We start from the raw sequence: 18233 nt of genomic DNA, 5'->3' as shown, positions 1-18233 counted from the left end.
GCAGTGGGGATTGAGGAGAGAAAAACAGGGTGCAGGCGGAAAGACAGGAGAAGGCAGCAGAGAAGAGGAGGGGAGGCTGGCAGGAAATATAAGCATGGGAGCAAGGACGGAGGCTGCCAAACTGGAAAGAGAAATGGAGCTTCCGTGAGTTTCTATGCCACGGGAGAGAGGGCTTCAGCACAGATGGGTGACTGATACAGGCAAACTGAGAGGCAAGAGAGAGCCCAGCAAGGGCCAGCGCAGCCAGTGGAGGACTGGGAGATGTTCAGCAGGAGAAGCAGCTCAGATTCACGTGCTCCCTGCAAGGGAGGGAAGAGCAAGGGTGGGGATGGCAGTATGCTTCAAGGGGAGCAGGGCAGACAGGGACAGGCAGCTGGCTGGGCAGAGGCCCCAGGCAGGAGCTGAGGCTGCCTGGCTGCAGTCTCTCCAGGATGCCTGCTCTCAGCACGCACCCTGCCCCTGAGGCTGGCTCTCCCCCTGGGCACCAGCACAGAAGAGCTGGATGAAAGGGCAGCTCATGGCCCCTGGCTCATCCCAACCCTCAGGGCAGTGAGGCCACATCCAGTCCCTGGGTTTATCAAACCCTGCCTCTCCCTGTCTAGCTATTTTCATCTGCAGAAAGCCTGACAATTGGGGGGGTGGGCTCTCTCTACCTGATCGTGAACATAGCATCCTCTGTGCAAACTCTTTCTCCCCAGGTCTTCCCAAGCATCTCACCCATGTGCAGAAGCCCCGTGCTGAGCCCTGGCTCCAGGGGACCTGCATACTAGGCACTGAAGGCAACTGCTGCCAGATTAACCCCAGGTCCTCAAGGCCCCTTCTGTGGGCAGGCAGCTGCCTGGTCCTGTCTCCAGCCCACCCTCCATGAACCTCAGCCGCCCAAGCACTTTCTGCTGTGGGGAGACCTGGGCCAGAACAGGAGCCCAGCAAGTCAGTTCTCCCAGGGCTCGCACAGGTCTAAAACTGTCACCACCCCAAAGTTTCGCTCGGAGAAAAAAATAAACCAGCATTTGTATAGTTGCTGGAGGGTCTGCATAGCTGTTGGATGTATATAAAATGATTTCTCTTAACACAGTATCTGACAAGTCCATCTGGCAGCAACTGTTGCCCTGCAAGTACCAAAACCCCACGACAGATAGGCAGCATGCCTGGGGACACAGAGGGCAGGCAGTGCCAGGAAAACCCCCTACCTTCTCTTCAGCAAAGCTTTCACTTCCTCCTTTCTATCCTAAAGGGCTTGAATTCCCCATCACAATCCCTGGTTTTCTTCCAATGGGAGAAAGGTTTTGCCTTACTCCGCTGCAATCCACCTTTAGGAAGCTCATGCAAGTGCTTGTGTGCAAGACTCCACATCCTACAGCCATCTGCCACCACCCCTGCACCGGATCAGATACTACAGGGTTTGCTACAAGTTGCTGTTGGGTCGGAGAACGCAAATAACATGCAGCTTGCACAGCAACTCCAGCGAGGTGTGGATGGGGCAGAGCAGAGTCTCTCACCCCTTCCTGTTTTGCTTTACCGCACTCCTTTTCTTATTCAAATACTTCCTGTTTCTTTTTGGTGAAGTCAGATGAATTATTTTCATTACTTGCTCAGGGAAAGCTGAGCTAATTACCTTAAACTAACACCTTATGGTAGGTCAGCATATTTACAGCAAGAAACCAAGCAGGAGGAAACTGCTTAAAGCCAGCTCCCAAGCAGGAGCAAAACAACCTGGTGATGGCCAGGTTTCATGATTCTTGCCCTGCTGCTGATGTGCAAAGCATGTTTGCCATAGGTTTAAGAAAAGGGGAAAGAAAAGGCCTTTCTAGCTCAATACAAGTAGCAAGCGAGAAGTCCCAGTGATGAGGTGCTCTCCAAACTCCGCTTCCCAGCAGCGGCTGGCCCCCACACTCACAACTTTGAGGTTTGCCTCCTGGAGTTTCCGGGCTCTCTCCTCCAGGCGCTTGGCAATCACCGCCAGCTCCGCATTCTTCCTCTTCAGGTGCTTCACCTTCTCCTCCGTCTGGGGGAAGCAGCTCCTGCGCTACATAACAAAAGGAGAGGTTTGAGGTGAAGCCCCTGCTCAGCTCGAAGCGGGGTGCTGGGGCTGTTTGGGGAAGCCAGGGCCCCCAGCCCTGCCTGAACTGCTCTGCGCCCACAGGGCTTTTCCCAGCCACAGCTTGGCCTCTTCTCCTGTAACTATACCAACCATTCAACACTGACTTCTGCTCATTGCCGCTCCAGTCACCAAATCCTGTATTCCTGGTATTTTTGTTAATGTGACCTCTTGGTCCCCGTAAGATGCCCTTCACCCCACCCCAGGCCACCGTGTACAGTCCCTTTCCATCCACCCCACTCTCGCTGCAGGCTCTGCCTTTGCCAGCTGGGACTCAACATGTCTCCAACATCAATCTAGACTGGCTGCCCACCCTTTGGGCTTTCCCTTCCAAAGCCTTCCCAGTTTATTTCCCTGGGGTTACAGGAGCAACACATTGCTGCAGATGTGTGCTGCACCACTGCTGCAAGCTTAGCCACTGTCCTTTCTCTCATGACACCAAATCATGAGTTGGGGGGGATGGAAGAAAGTGGCAAAAGACTTTATGATGTTTGCAAAGCAAATTTCCTTTTACTTCCTATTGATTCTATTCACTCTTAATCCCCTTTTATTTGTTATCTGTCCATTTCAATAAGCCGCTGCTTGCCAACGGCTCGTTCTCTCAAGGTTGTATGCAGATGTGTTGTGCTGTCTTTTTACATCAGCAAAAATGTCAGGTCGGCTGGTCCTTCCAATTATTCTCCTCCCCACCCCTGTGAGATCTTACCATGGGCGCTTGCTGCTTTCACTGCTTTTCTTCAGCCAGGAGACTGGGGCTGATTTTTGAGAGTAAGATTTCATGAGAGCTTACACGATAGTGCTTTGCTAAAATCCAGATGACTGATAAGGACTAACCCCACAGCGTGCAGGTCATACTGGAATGATGCTTTTAGTGTAAGAAAATTATCTAAATATGCATTTTGATTTTGGTGATATAGATCTGAAATGCTGAGCAATCAAATTTTCAGTGGCGTGGGGTGGCTGCATCCCCACACTGCGAGGCTGTGCAAGGGGCTGCTGCTCTCCAGGGAGGATGCAGGAGGGGAACATTCCCTCTTCCCATTTCCCAAGGGTCCTGGCTGCGCACCGTGGGCCTGGGGCGCCAGGGATGGGGGAGTGGGGCAGAATGGGTGGCCCAGGCTGTGGTAGCCTGGCTTGGCGTTGGGTGCCAGGGTTGCAGCTGAGGAGGTGCTGAGCTCCCACAGGAGCAGGGGGCAGTGCTGCACTGTCACCCAAAGCTGAGGCCGAGTGAATCAGTGTTTCTGCTTTTCCACTTAAAGAGGAAACAAGAGTGACTTCCCTCTCCCTTGCTGTCAGCTCGCTGCTGCCTTGCTCTCCACCTGCTCTTGCTGCATTGAAGCCTCTGGTGGTTTCCAGCAGGTGAGTAGCACCAAAGATGGCAGAGAGGGCTGGCTGTGCTCCTCATCGTGAGGAAGGGGTCCTGCTTGAGCCAGCAATGGGTGCGGTGTGAAAGCACTCAGTGGACCCAAAGTGCCCAGGCCCCCTTTCCCCTCTGGCCCTGTCCAGCTGATCCCATGTACTGGCACCTCTTGGAGTTGGCAGCAGACAGCAGCTTGCCCTGACTGCGACTCCCTCCCCATGGAGAATCCCGTGCCAGCAGGCAGCCCAGCACCCGGCCCAGGGTGCAGGATGGGGCCATGTGCTTTGCTCACCAGCAAGCTGTTCTCCTCGGCCAGGCTGGAGCAGCGCTGCCGCAGGTCCTCCAGCGCACTCAGGAGCTTCGTGTTCTGGCTCACAAGGAAGCCATAGTCAGCCCCGCTCTGCAAAAGAGCACAGGAGAGGCAAGGCAGGGCTTCACCTGCTGGGGGCAAGGGGAGAGGGACCGCAGCTGCACGCCTGCCCTGGCCCCACAGCGAGCCCAGCCTGGCTGCATGGGGTGGCTGGCAGGGTCGGGGTGCAGGCAGCCATGGGGCAGGGTGGGATGCGGAGGCTGAGTTGAGGAGGAGGAGGAGAGGGGCTGCATGTCCTCTGGGGGACAAGTGGCCTTCAGGGCCAGGCTATATCACCTGTGGGTGACAGCTACCATCTCCATATCTTTAAAGATGCTTTCAACTTGCACCTGGGGAAAAAGCCCAGACCCTCATGTCACCCTCAGCCGCTTGCGTTTTGCCATGGTACCATTTAAACTAGCTCTAGTTAAACCCTAGCAGAGCCAGCAAGAGCCAGGCAGGCAGAGCACGAACTGTGACACCCCAGACACGTGCACTGCTCCCCATGGCTCAGGGACCTGTCAGCCTCCAGTACAGCATGGCTTTCAGAGGTGACAAGAGCTCCTTGCCCGCTTCCCCACACCAGCTCCCCCAGTCTGACCCACAAGACTGCCCAGGAGCCAGGCCCTGGGCTCTGCCCTCTCTGTGTCAGCCTAGGCTCCGGAAGACGGCGACACGCTGGATTTCTTTGCAAAACACCACCTTCATTTTGTCACATCAAAAGCAGCAGCAGCTCTGCCGGGAGCTGTATATATAGCTTTGTGGTTACTGCTTCCTGCTCAGAGCAGCTCGCCGCAAGCTTGCTGCCGAAGCAGGCTCCCAGAAAGTATTTTTGTGCATTAGCAAAGCTCGTAGCCGAGCTATTGCTTCACAGCTGCCATATGGCAGCAGCAAGCCACCCATCTCGGGAAGACCTAGCCAGATGTTTCCCAGCAGCCAGGCAGGTCTTGCAGGACCTGCTCCCAGTACCTGACAAGTCTTTGCTGGTGCTGTTTAACAGCCATGGCCTTCCCAGTGCACAGCTCTGCTTCTGCAGTCTGCAAGCCAAGGCTATGAGGGAAACGTCCCTTGGCTACCGAAGAAATGCTGCGAAAGGGTTTTTGGTAGCAAAAAGTCAGACAGGCAGCTCAGGGCGCTCGCATGCTGCTCAGCTCCAGGAGGTCTGAGGCTCACTAAAACTCACTGCACAAAACTATATTCTGGCTTCTCATCACACCCATTGGACAAATACGGCAGGAGACCAGTGCCACAAAGTCCACCCCACTGAACCCCCTGGCGCAGCTGCCATGCCCGTGCCATGGCTCTCCCAACCTCTCACACCTGTACGGAGATGCCTTGGCAAAGCAGGAAGGGAAAACACAACTGAAGGAGCTAAAAAAAACCTCTCAGAAGATAACACCCACCCCTGCCCCCCAGCCTCACACGGTCCCCCCAAGTCCCACGAGCTCTCTAGGACACCAGGAGAGGATATTAGGTGCCACGAGTTGACAGGCCTTTGGGCAGAGTGGTTTGTAGGTGTCCACCCTGCAGAGATCCCAGGGTTTGAGAGAGCTGGAGTGAAATGCCTCACAGAAAGAGATTGTACCACTTTCCACTGGCGGGAAAGCAAAAATGTATTTTCTTCTATCTTTTTTATTTCTCCCTAGGCACAAAGGTGCAGTTACTACCACAGATCCCTGGGGACATTGTGCCACAGCACCCCAGGCACCTGGGTGCTGTCTCCCACTCTCCAGTGACTCAGGGCTGCTCCCAAGGGTGGTCAGGGCAGGCCCAGGAACCAAGGAGCTCCCCAGACCCAGCAGCCTGGGGGAGCCAAGGGGTTCCCCTGGGAGACATGCACCCTGCCTGCTGCAGTGCTCTGGGCCCAGAGACCCAGCACCAGATCCTGCAGCACTGGTCCCATCCCTGCAGCTTTACAGAGACGGTGAGATGTCCCAGAGAATATTTTCCCTGTTGACAGCTCCAGAAACAGCAAAGCACTTCCTTGGGCTGGGCACCCATGCAGGGGACACTGCAGGTGCTGATGAGGGGACAGAGCAGCATGGGTGCACAGGGCAGCGGGGGGAGCGGGGGGGCTACCAGCATCCCCCATGCTATGGGATGGTTCACTGCCACCATCCCCAGAGCCAAGCAGGCAGCCCCTGGGACAAACTCAAAATGCATTATTTCCATCTCCTTGCCGCTGCCAAGAGGCCTCAAGTTTCTTTTCTGTGGTCGCTTGCACAGAGACAGGATGGGCAAACTCAGCCAGCAGCCTCTGTGCTTGGGACAGGAGCTGGGCAGCTTTTGTGGAGGAGCTGATGGGCTCCTGCCTCTCCCCACCAGGCAGCCAGGACTTTGACATTGTCAGTACCCGGGTTTCTTCAGGGGACACTTGGCACTTCCAGCAGGGCAGCGGGGATCTTTTGGGGACCTACATTCAAATTTCTGCATTTGAAACCCCTTTTCTGTAGCTGTAAAACAACATCTTCATCAGGGCAGGATGCAAATACTCACAAGCACTCTTCCCCACGCTACCAGGCTGTCCCCAGTTCAGCCACCACTCCAGAGCCCATGACGTGGCAAAGGCTGGGATGTCCTTTCCAGTTCCCTGGGTGTTGCAGGACCCTGGGGCAAGGTGCCATGGAGCAGAAGAATGTGGCTGTGTGCCCCAGGCTGGGGCCAGGCATGCAGCCAAGCCTCCCCCCTGCCAACACGTCCTACTGCGGCCGCAGCTCCTTGGGGCTTTGCCCAGAGAGGCACAAGGGGCATCTGCAGCAAGACATGGAGGCAGGAGATCTTTTTGCTGTGCCAGGATGTCTGTCCCGCGCAGGGACCTCACTGTCCAGGAAAGCTTTGCCAAACCTCCCCTCCAGTGCTGAGCCAGCGCTGGCTGCATCAGCTGAACCCTCCTCCAAGACCTCGTAGAGCCTGGAACTGAAGGACTGTCTAGACGTCATCCCACGCTCATTAAACATTCATTTCCTATAATGAAATAGCTTTTAATTTATTAACCGCTCCACTGTTCCTTAAGGTTCCCGCGCTCAGTGCAGCCTCACTGCAGGACACGCTCGTGGCCCCCACAGACAATGCTTTCCAAAGGGAGCTGGAGGAGATTGTTAGGGAGAAGAGGCACAAAGCACACAGCCCCCACCCCCACAGCAACTCATCTTAATAAAGACAACGCAGAAGTGCTGTCAGGAGTTGAAATCCAAAAGCATCCTTCAGTCAGGGAGATGGAGTCGGCAGGAGCCAAGGCAGAGCTGACACCACAGGGCAGCAGGGAAGGTCTCCGGGCAGTCACATCCCCCAGATCAGGAGCATTCTCAGTCACTAAAAAATTAAGCCAAGTGACATGTTCTTTGGCTGGGGGGGAAATTTTCTAAAACCAGAGCAAGGCAGGAGAAAAGCAGCAGGGATGCTGAGGGAGGAGAGCAGATCGCGGCTCCTGTGTGCAGCAGGCACACAGCTTTGAAGCCTCCCATGACAGGGACATCGTCATCATCTGTCGCCTGCTTTGGCAGGTAGAGCCCAAAATACAGATTCTTCGAGCATTGAGAACAAACAACGAAAGAAAAGCCTCAGCAGGGCAGCTGCAAGATAGCTGCTGCTTTTTCACCTGAAAACTTCAAAAAGCAATGGAGAGCTGCAGCAGCTTTTGCAGGAGAGGTGTCCAGCCAGGGTACTAAATGGGTCATGCAGCCAAAATCCCCCTGGAGCACTCATCACAGTCTTTAAAGTCCTGCAGAAAACTTGCAGGAAGCCATTTGGGGGACAGTAAATCAAACCGTGGCGAGGACGACAGACGCTGCCGGCAGCAGCTGCTCTGCAATGCGGCTTGGGCTGCCGGTGCCTCATGGCACAGCCTGGCATGGGCCAGCGGAGAGGGCTTCCCCCACACCAGCCCTGGGGAATGTGCCAGGGTCTGAGCCCAGCCTTGTTTGAAAATCCCTGCAGAGCACCAGACGGGGAGAAGGAATTTACCAGGTGGCCCTGTGAGCAGGAGGTCTCAGGTGGCCTTTGGAAACAGGCAGTCTCATGACTGATTTTGAAACATACACAATTTCAAGATGTATAAAACATACAATGTCAGGCTGTCCCTGCACTGCCTTCCTCGCCTGCAGCAGATACGGGTCCGGTTGCTGGGTTTGGAGCACCCTCCCTTGCAGACATATTTCCTCGGTGAAATGACACCAGCTCCTGTGCTGTCTTGGATATATTAAATCCACCACTTCTTCATTGGAAATCATTGTCACCAAGCCTCCATCATGTCAAAGCCCTTTAGCTGTTCGTTCCAGCTGACTTTGGTAATTAGTTTCCTTAAATTCTCCGTCCTCACCACTTAGAAATGAAACCTGTCATTGTAAATCCGCTTTCTCCTCTTCCATTCAGTTTCAAGGGAATCGGCTCCCTCACAGAACAAAGTTATTTCCCATAGGCTGCTCTTCTGCAGTGCCCTCCATGCGTGTCAAAAGCAGGACAAAAATAGCCTCACCTCCTGCTCGGTCAGTGAGCGAGAGCAAAGCCCACCCCCGCCGCTGCTGGCACAGCGAGCAGCCTCACGCTGGGCGAGCATCATCCCAGTGGGGGGACGGGGGATATTGGTCTTAAAGATAGGGGACGAGTAAGAGACATGCCTGGGATGTGGTCTTGGTCATTCTGCCAATCCTTTGACAGGCAGTCTGTGTCCCGCAGCACTTGTTCTGCTTCCTTCATTTTGCACCAGGTTCCTGGTTTCAGACACAAACATCTCTGTTCTTCCGTTGGCTTCATGGCACTTCCCCACCAACCCCTCACCCCGTGCATTGCCAACTCCCGTTTCCATGATTCAGCATTCTCTCCCACTGCCCATCCCTCTTCCAGCCTACTACTTGCCCTTATTTATACGATTTCCTCATTTATCTGATTTTTATTAGTCCATGTAACAAATTCACGGAAGAAAAAATCCATCTGAGGCTATTAACTTCAAAGATACTGCCTCCAGCATGGAGCGTGCTGGAGCCACAAATTGCAAGATATTAAGAGAATATTCAGGGGAGCATTCACTGTATATTTGCTCTTTCTCACACTTTCCCCGGGCATTCTCTCCTGCACACCCTCTGACCACTGCCAGCTCTTCATGTGTTCCTCACAGTGTGTTTAAAATGAGATACACAGCTAAAATTGGAGTCTCACAAATCCAGATCCTCTCTATCTTTAAACCATTTCATGAAAGCACCATCATCAATCCCAGGAAAACAAGCCCAGCTATTCCAGGAGAAGAAAAATCAGCTCAGTAGCCCTGATCACCCTGGCTTGGCTGTCCTTTGATGAGCTCAGCTTCTCCAGCCTCCCCAGGCAGGGAGAAATTAATGTACCTGCAAAACTGAGACAAGGAGGAATGTGAGTGGAAAATAAACTCTCAAGGCAGAGGCAGAGCATCAGCTCTCCAAACCCAGGCTGCAGCCAAGTCCAGCGTTCAGTGCAGCACAACTTCTCCCCTTTAACAGCAAATCCAAAATACAAGAGGTTTTGCAAGCAGACAAGAGAAAATGACACCAAAATACCAACACGGCTGCTGGAAAGGCAGCTCAGAACTGCTCCTGATGTACCGTGCACATGTTTCTTCACCTTTCACAATCAGAGATAAAACAGGGCAGTCAGTCGGGAGGGACAGAGGGTTTGGAGAAGGCCTTTCCTTCTCCCCAGGGCCAGCCTGTCCCTGCACCGCAGAGCCCAGCACAGAGACCCACAGCAAGCGGTCCTGCCAGGTGAGGCCCCAGTGGGGACTCTCGCCGGGGAAGGGCCCTCCTCAGGGTGCAGGTGCTCCTCTGGCTGAACAACTACTGGTATCATCAGTCCTTGATTTGCTCCTCACCCAGCTCTCCAGTGTGGTATGGAGACCTGTATCCCACACTCATTCCAGCTGGCCGCTACCTGCCAACAGCAGGAGCACGACAAGGTATGTGTGGCCCCAGACAGGCTTTCCCCAGCTGTGACCTAACTTCTCTCCACGTTAAACACAAACCACTCTGCAAACCCAGGATGTGTGCAGCCAGAAACAGCAGCTGATGATCGCTGGGATATGATCCATCTTGGCTACCAGATCACCTGCTGCACAGGGTTGTGCAAAGCATGCTCCTCAATGACAACATCACCATCACCTCCCTGCCCTTGGGTCATTCTGTGACCCCTGGGCACCCTTGTATCCCTTGTAGGCTCTTTCCCACCTACACACCTTGTGAGAAAGGTACCTGCCTTTCAAAGGACGAAAATCACATACAAAGCCTGCTCTTCCAAGTACTGTTTAACACTGATGTACAAGCTTCTCCCTTGTCTCTTACCAGCTTTCAGAAAGATTTGGCCTAGCCCCACTCTGGTAAAACAGGACCATGCTCCATCCTCACCACAGTCAGGGGACACTAACGGCATCTCCGTTTCATTGCACAGCTTGGAAATGTGTGAAAGCCAGGCTATAGACATAAAACCTAGTCTGGTTGTAAAACTCAGGTGCCTGATCAGGAGCCAAGACAGCCAAGCTACCTTTTTTCCCCATTGCAGATTTTTCTGGGTGCTGCTGAGCAAGTCACTGAACCTGCAGAGAAACAGGCTCAAGAAAAAGCATTTCTACTAGAAAAAAAGCAAAACATAGAAGAAGTGGGAAGTAAATGTGTTAACATCTTCAGTGCAAACACAGAAAGACTTTGCAACCTCTGCTTTTTGTGTTGCAAATCATTTGAGCTTGGGTTTTTGGTTTCCTATAGAAATTTTGGAGGCTTTTTGTGACCTAGGTCTGAGCAAAGGTCAGCCTGCAGCTCCTAGCACTGCAGGCTTAGGCCCAGATAACCCCAAGGTCTTTGTGGAGCATCTGGACTCTTTTTGGATGCCACATATCAGCTAATTTTATTTTGTAAGCATGAAAAAAAACCAACCACCACCCCAACCCTGGAGAATGATAAAGTTTAGCTCTTTCCAGGTTTGGTATTTTGACGGCTGGAGCAGGGACAATTGTTCTCCAATACCTCTTTTCTTGTGACAGAAACTCTAATGCAAAGAAACGCTCCCTAGAAAGGCGTGAGACTTTGGTACTTGACAAATGCACTTGGGAACAAAGCGCCTGTCCCCAGTGCATGGCCCTGGGCTGTGTCAGGACTTCACCCTGGAAAGCCACTGAGCTGTGGTTCAGCAGATACCCTGCCCACACCCACTGTGCTCTAACAGTGCCATAACTCAAACATTTAATACAGGTCTCCTTCTCACCTCAGTGCCTCGTCAATGGTATCCATAAGACTTTTTGGTAGGGTGTGTAGCAATAGGACACAAGGGAAATGGTTTTAAACTAAAAGAGGGGAGATTTAGATCATATGTTAGGAAGGAATTCTGTACTGCAAGGGTGGTGACATGGGCACAGGCTGCCCAGAGCATCTGTGGGTGCCCTATCCCTGGCAGGGGTCAGGGCCAGGTGGGACGGGGCTTTGGGCAACCTGCTCTGGTGGAAGGTGGCCCTGCCCATGGTGCAGGGGTTGGACTGGATGATCTTTGAGGTCCCTTCCAACCCAAATCATTCTATGACTACCTACTATGTTTATCTCTGAAGAGGCAGATGTGCCACCTTGGAAGATACATAAGGTAGCTAGAGCAGCAGGTGTATGCACAGCTCAGCTTTTGCCTTGATATGTGCTCCCCATTTCTCCCCTACCTGTTGTTTTCCAAATTACTTGCGGTTTCCCAGTGGCCCAAAGCACCTTTTCTGCTTGGGTCAGATTGGCTTAAAGCCAATCTAGTTCTAGTTTCCCAGGCTCTGGCATGTTGGAAACGGCATTCCTTGCCCCTGTCACTGAAGCAAGATCTCATCTGGGGCAATCACAGGATTTTGTCCTGTGCTGAGAAGCCCCACTTCTCCAATGGCTTTGACAAGTAGCTAAGAGATGGAGGGAAACATCCCCTCACACCACTCACAAGAGCAGAGCTGGTGTTCAGCGATCAATATGAAAATGTGAATGACAAAACCAGCAGAAGCCTTAAAAACTGATGCCCAAAAGGGTGTTTTCTCAGAACTGCTAAGCAGACGGCTGGGATGCAGAAAGCCGACACTCACAGCAGGGGGAGGGCAACAAGGCTGCCAGCATTGCACATGCCATTTCTCTTCACATTATTCCAGCAGGAAGGAAGACTACAGCCATAGGACTCCCAAACCAAGGAAGCAAAGACATTGGTGAGTCCCCTCACCAAAAATTTACAGAAGGTGAAATTAAGAAGATGATGAGGCAAAAGATGACAGTACAGTAATGGCCAACACCAACATGGTGTGACAGCCCTGTCCCAAAACCAGTCTGTCATCACCAGTCCACAGGAGCCAAGGATACAATGAGGCGGCAATGGTTGTTGTCCCTCATCCTCCATGTCCCACACAAGTGAGCTGGCCGAGACATTTGGACATGCCTTTGTACAGAGAGTATGAGCTTACTTAGAAATATAGTTAACATGAAAATTACCTTCCCCTTCCTACAGCCTCACTTTGCCTTTTCTTTCATTCGTTCCTACAAATAAAGTTGCACTGGCTCTTCATGGCAGGCAGCTATCTGAGGTTGGCCGTACATTCGTAGCACTTGCAGAAAACAGCACTAAGTCATTTCCACGAGGCTAAGCATTGCCAAGACAAGAAAAATTAATTTACTCAGATTTTGAGAAAAATGGAGCAAGATCTTTTATCTATTTGGGATTGCAGGAAATGGTGTCTGTAACAGAAAGAACTGGCTTCGCTGCCCAGGAAGACCTTCTCGCCCTACTACCATCTTTTATTCTGCTGACCTATCCTTTCTAGTCAAGGATGCAGCTCTATGCACCCTCAGACATTAAACGAATAGTTTTCCATCTTGGCCAATGAAAAATCTGAAGCTCTTGAAAGGCCATTAATTCCTGCAAAAGGCACTGAGCTTATTGCTAAATGCAGCTTGGTCTGAACACTTGACATGGAGGATCTTTACCAGCATTTTCTAATTCTCAGTGTTTCTATGCTTTGTTATTAAGCCCCACTGGAAACAGTGGTTCTTTTGTGGGTATTTAAATTCCTGCTGACTGGGGGGCTCCTTGGTTTAAACACTTTCAGTTGGGTTTTTTGATTTATTGAATATCCTCAGCTCCGTATGACCTCCAGGGAAGCTGAGGCTTGGCTTTTAAGAAGTTCAGGTCCAAAGCAACCTCTTGAGATTGAGTAGTCATCGTGATGGCCAACCCTGAGCACCCTAGCTGTGCTCCTTGCTTGTGCCATTCATGGGATGCCAGAACAGGGATGTGGTGAGCCACTGAGCTCATCCCTTCTTTAAGTGCAGCTGAGGAGGTTGCAGGAAGCGAGCGAATGACCTTGCTCCTCTCCCTTCTTTCAATTCAGGGCACAAGAAGAGAGCCTTTGCTTCAGCAACCTGCCCCCAAACCATCCTGAGTTTCCAGGGCCAAAGCAGATCCCACTGGAACAGCAACCCATAAGAGATGCAGGCAGCTGAGCTCTTGTGGGAAGCGCTCTCAAATCCATCTGACAGCATTGGGGGAACTGTCCAATTACCAGCCAGACTGTGTCTGTGCCACTTTAACCCCATTCTTCGTACACAGACAACATTTTCCTCATTCTCTGATACTCATTATTCTGATCGGGATCCTACACCTGCAGTGCCTGGAGATTCTCAGCAGGAAAGAATTTTTTTTACCTGCTGTGTCCCCACAGAAATTTTGGAAAGCAAGACTGGAGCAATTTCAAAGGCTTAGGACCAAGAATTCCTTTGTGACAGCAAGCCCCCAGGCAGCATTATTCACTGGCAAGATGGTGGGACCCACTACTCTGCAGTGGAGCTAGGAGACCCTGCAGTGCATAGCAGGATGCAGAAGCACACAGCAAACGGCTGGGAAGACATGGGCACAAGTCACAACGAGGGAAATTCCCGCCAGACCTATGGAGAACATTCCTGTCCACGAGAGCGCTGCAGCTTCAGGACAGGGTTAGAGAAGTGGTGGGATCCCAATCAGAATTAGGCCCTGAGCAACCTCTTCCAGCTCTGGAGCCAGCCCTGCTCCAGGCAGGGGCTGGATGGGAGGCTCCAGGTGTGCCCCCCCAACCCACCTCTCCAACTCCAGAGTTCCCTTGCCAGCTCCCAAATGGGAGAAGAGCAGCAGCTCTCCAGCCTTTCTTGCTCAGGTCCCTCCTGAGTGCAGAGCTGAGATTAACTTGACCTACAGACAGCCTTAACATCTGCCCATAGACTGTCCCTGAGGGAATAGCAGAGCAACAGCAGTGGAGGCTGGGACACACGGCAAGAGCTTCATCATAAAATCAACATCTTTAATCAACTTTGTCAGTGATGAGCCCTCAGGAGGCTCTTCCCTGCACTAGGAGATTACTCCCTGGAGGCATCTGTCCTGTTTGCATAACGGAGCTCTGACATCCCAAGGACGAGCCTCCTAAAGGAAGCCCCGTTCTGGCAGCAGGACACACGGCGTCCATAGCGCTTGTCCAGCATGGCCAGGCAGAGCCATGCTTTTGGAGGGGAGCTATGTAAGCATTCTCTTATGCCCAGCTGTAGCACAGCACCTTGCTCCCTAGGAAGTTGGTGTAAGGATGTAGCTTCCACAGCCCAGCAGCACCGGCATTTGCTCTGCCGGGGACAGCAGCGCTGAGCTCCCTCCTGGGTCTGAACTGGAAGCCTTGCACATCACTAAAGCCACTTGACTTCAGGAGGAAACGCTGGATATTTTTTTTTTCTAGGAAAAGACAAGTTGACCTTTCTGCAGATCAACATCAATGTTAAGGATGGTACTGCCATGGCACCACCAGTACCACCACAGTAACATCATGATAGTACTGTGGCACTACCACAATGCAGCAGAGCACCACCAGGTACCACAGTACCATTGCTCTGATACCATCATGGCACCATCAGTACCATCAAGTACCACCATAGCACTGCCCTGGTACACTGGTACTATGATGATACTACCATGGTGCTGCACAACCCCTTGGGAGTGGGAAGGGAAATAATAGTCACCCACCAAGCCAGAAGCCTCCAGGATCATGCAGAAACACTCAAAGCAGCCCAAGAACCAAGACAAACTGGATGGCAGGTGCTCAGCAGTCACCACCACAGAAACCAAGAGGGGTCCTCAACCCCTCCACCACCTCGTGCACAGCTGGTGCATGGGGGACCCACTGCAGGGATCAGCTAGAGCTGGGTGCACGGCCCCAACGCCACAGGATGCTCTTTGGCTGCTGGAGCACCCACAGACACCCCTTTGAACCAGCCACCCCAGCGACTCCCAGCCCCCCCACTTGGGCTCCCCCACCAGGACACTGTGCCTACCTCCTCCCATGCCATCTGGCTCTCCCAAAGAGAGAGAAGACAGTAAGTTTGGCACAATGGATTCGACTCTTGCGATGGATAGAAAAGAGGTAGGAGCAGAAATCCTTCCCATTCTGCTGCCCCATTTTTGGCTGGGGTGCTTCTGGAACAGTCAGGGGCTGCGGTTAGAGGCAGACCAAGGACAGCATGGTTCAATGTGGCCTTTCAAGCCTCACGATAAACAGCCCTTCAAAAGAGACCCACAAGAAACTGTGCTTGAGTGAAACCTCTTCTCTCTTGATGGGTGTCCAGCAGCACCATTTCTCCTGTGGCCAGTCCAGCCTGGTCTCCAGCCAGGCTCAGCAGCGCAGCACGGGCTTGGCTTAAAAACCTGCTAAACCCCAATCAGCTCCGCTCAGCTCTTCTCCCCTGTGCTCAAGAACAGGCCAAGAGCTGATTTCTCCCCTGTTTAAAAAGCACTGCAGAGCTACCCCAGACACCAGGGTATCCCAGGAAGGTGGCTGATTTTACTCATGGGAAAAGAGGGCAAGCTGTCCTAAGCAGGACGAGCTGATGAACTTCTGTGACCTGGATCAGGAAACGAGACTCTGATGGAGCTTTTGGGGCTGTTTTTAGAGAGATGCTGCAAGGGGCCAAGCATTGCATTGCCTCCAGGTGCCCCGGTGCTGCCTGCAGGGACGGACTCCCCAGCAGTGCCGGTGCCCCAGGCCCTCCTGGGCTACGCTGGGCCGAGAGGGGATGCTCTGTAAGGGGATGGCAGTCAATCACGTCCCTACCGCTACCTGCAGAGCCATTGATGCTGCCGGAGCGAGGAGACACCGCAGGAACGGCTCAGCCCTCGCTAGTGCAGGGGCTGCGGCTGCACCAGGTGGGCTCTGCCCAGCGCGGGCCCCGGCGGGCCCCCCCCGCGGCCGGGCAGCAGCGGCGGCTCCGGCAGCCCCCGGCCCCACGGGGACGGTCCTGCGTGTGGCTCAGCCCCGGCCGAGTGCGGCTGCCCCCCATACCCCTCGGAGCGCTGCCCCGGCGCCGCTCCCCCCACAAGGCCCCCGGCCGCCCCCCGCCCGCAGCAAGCGCCCCTTCGGCAGCGCCTTACCTGGGGGGGCCCGTCCGCCCGCTCGCCTCCGCGCCCGTCCATCGCTCGCAGCGGCCTAATGAGCTCGGGTGCGGAGCGAACGCGCTGGGGGTCCGGCGGGGGTCTGTGGAGCGGCCCCGGGGCCGCCTCCCGAGGCTGGGCTGCTCCGGCCTCCCCCGGCCCCGGGCCCAGCTGGCAGCTCGCCCTGTCACCGTCGCCCCCCGGGACGTTACGCGTGCCCAGGTCCGGCCAGGCGGAGGCCGCGGGGTCCGCGCTGGGCAAGCCCCGCTCCGGCTCCTGCATGGCTGGGACGGGGCTCTGGGCTCACTCGGTAACAGCGAAGGCTCCCGGGGGCCGGCACGGAAAACCCGAAGGCATCAGAGCCGCGGCGGCGGGAGCAGCCCGGGCCGCGCTCCCCCCCGGCGGGGACGGAGGCGGCGGCGGCAGCAGCAGCAGCATCCCTGCGCCGGGGGAGGCTCCATCCCCGCCTGGATCCGCCGGCTCGGCGGGCGGCCGCCGCCCCCCCTACGCGCCGTACAAAGGCTGCCGTCCGCTGCCCGCCGCCCTTAGCCCCCTGCCGCCCCCGGCCCCATGCCCGCCGCCCGCCCGGACCGGGATGACGTAGCGGAGGGGCCGGGGGAGCCGCCAGCCCCTCACCGCGGCTCCAGGCAGCCCCCGGCGCAGACGCTGCCGAGTCATCAATATTAAGCCGGGCCGCGCACCCGGGGGGCCGCGCCGCGCCCCGGGCCGCCAATAGCGGCGGCTGCGCCGGTTTCCATGGCAACGCTGCGGAACCGGGTTTGCTGCTTATTGATGAGGCAGCGGTGGTGTGCGGCAGCGGGGGGGCTGGCGGGCTGCCCCCCAGCCCCCTGCCCCGCATCACCGCCCCGCATTCCGGGGCCGGGGTCCCTCAGAGCCCCGCACCCCCGCCGGGATGGAGGTTTGGGGGCAGCACCGGCAAGCCCGCTCCCGGGCGGGGCAGCGGGTGTTTGCCCTCCCCCCCCACCCCCGATGGTGGGGCACAAGCAGGGGCGCTGAGCTCTGCCCAGGGATGCTCCCACAGCGTCCCTCCGCACCGCCAGGGCGTGCTGGGAACAGCCCGCTGCCCTGCCTGCAGCCTGCCCGGGGTAGGGGCTGCGGGGCGAGAGGCGGGGGAGGGTGGGAGCAGCGAGGGCTGGGGGGCGTGATGTGATGCAGGGAGACCGGAGTTCGCAGCGTTAAGGCTGTAGCAGAGCGGGGCACTGCCATCTCTGAGCGCACACACAAAGCGGGCAGACTCGTGCTCCCTCTGACTACTACCCGTCTCGCGGTGTCTTTGATGAAGATCATCTCATTCATCAGGCTGCGCGGCTTTAGGGATGCTCAGGGGAAAGCCACCTAATCACCCTGAGGGATATCTGCCTGTCCTTGCTCCCCAGCCCTGTTCAAAGCTCGCCCGGTGCAGCGCAAGGGTTAACGATCCCAGAACCAGCAGGGGTGGCACAGACCCTGTACCACTGATGAACAGCTGGGGACGGGTCCTGCCTCCCCACCTCCTCTGTGTGGCAACAACTCCCGGTCCCCTGCGGGGTGGGGACAGCAGCTGGCATTCCAAAGCGTCGCTGCCTTTGTGGTCCTGGCTCCTGCACCTGCTCCGCGCCTCTGCCCTGTGCAGGATGTCTTTGGTGCCCCTTTCAGACACCACTTTGTGAGCACCTCCTTTGAAAGCCCCATCAGCACATCCAGATGTGTACTGCGCAGATGTGTCAGCTCTTGAAATGAATGCCGTTGGCTATGTGTCATCTCTGCCTGAGCAGAGACAGCACAGGCAAATTGCCACTAAGACAGTTATTTCTCACTGCTGACTGCAAAGGGTGTAGATGACCCACTTAGATGAAGTCCTGCGCTGTGAGGAGCTACCACCAGGTCCGACAGTCTCACATCTCCCAGCATGCAGGAGCCTGCCATTCCACCCCAGTCCCAGATCTCTGAGCCATCTGATTTTAAGGAGCTTTGTGTGTGTGCGGTAAGGGGAAGCCCCAAGCTGGGGATGAGGAGCAAACGCAGCC

The 18233-nt window shown here is 54.9% G+C and overlaps 1 protein-coding gene and 1 long non-coding RNA gene across 12 annotated transcripts in view; one reads left to right on the top strand and one right to left on the bottom strand.

Annotated features, from left to right (window-relative positions):
• TSPOAP1 (TSPO associated protein 1) overlaps positions 1 to 16855 on the bottom strand; it is a 70576-nt gene extending 53721 nt beyond the window's left edge. For 3 of the 11 annotated variants that reach the window (XM_055797616.1, XM_055797613.1, XM_055797614.1), the window contains exons 1-3: positions 16207 to 16852; positions 3751 to 3858; positions 1898 to 2026 (exon numbers count right to left, since the gene is read on the bottom strand). In XM_055797616.1, coding sequence (XP_055653591.1) covers positions 1898 to 2026; positions 3751 to 3858; positions 16207 to 16488 — 519 coding nt within the window. In that variant the 5' untranslated portion in view covers positions 16489 to 16852. Of the gene's footprint in view, positions 1 to 1897; positions 2027 to 3750; positions 3859 to 16206 lie in introns of all 11 variants that reach the window. The other 8 variants (XM_055797608.1, XM_055797609.1, XM_055797611.1 and 5 more) reach the window with 4 other exon arrangements.
• LOC129783935 (uncharacterized) lies at positions 2619 to 6957 on the top strand. The gene is made up of 2 exons (XR_008746113.1): positions 2619 to 3457; positions 5454 to 6957. It is a non-coding gene; the product is annotated as an uncharacterized LOC129783935 (long non-coding RNA).
• Positions 16856 to 18233: the final 1378 nt, after the last annotated feature.

Source organism: Falco peregrinus, chromosome 2 (assembly GCF_023634155.1).
Source record: "Falco peregrinus isolate bFalPer1 chromosome 2, bFalPer1.pri, whole genome shotgun sequence".
NCBI lineage: Eukaryota > Metazoa > Chordata > Aves > Falconiformes > Falconidae > Falco > Falco peregrinus.
The sequence above is the reverse complement of the archived record's forward strand: the minus strand, read 5'-3'. Positions and strand labels throughout refer to the sequence as shown.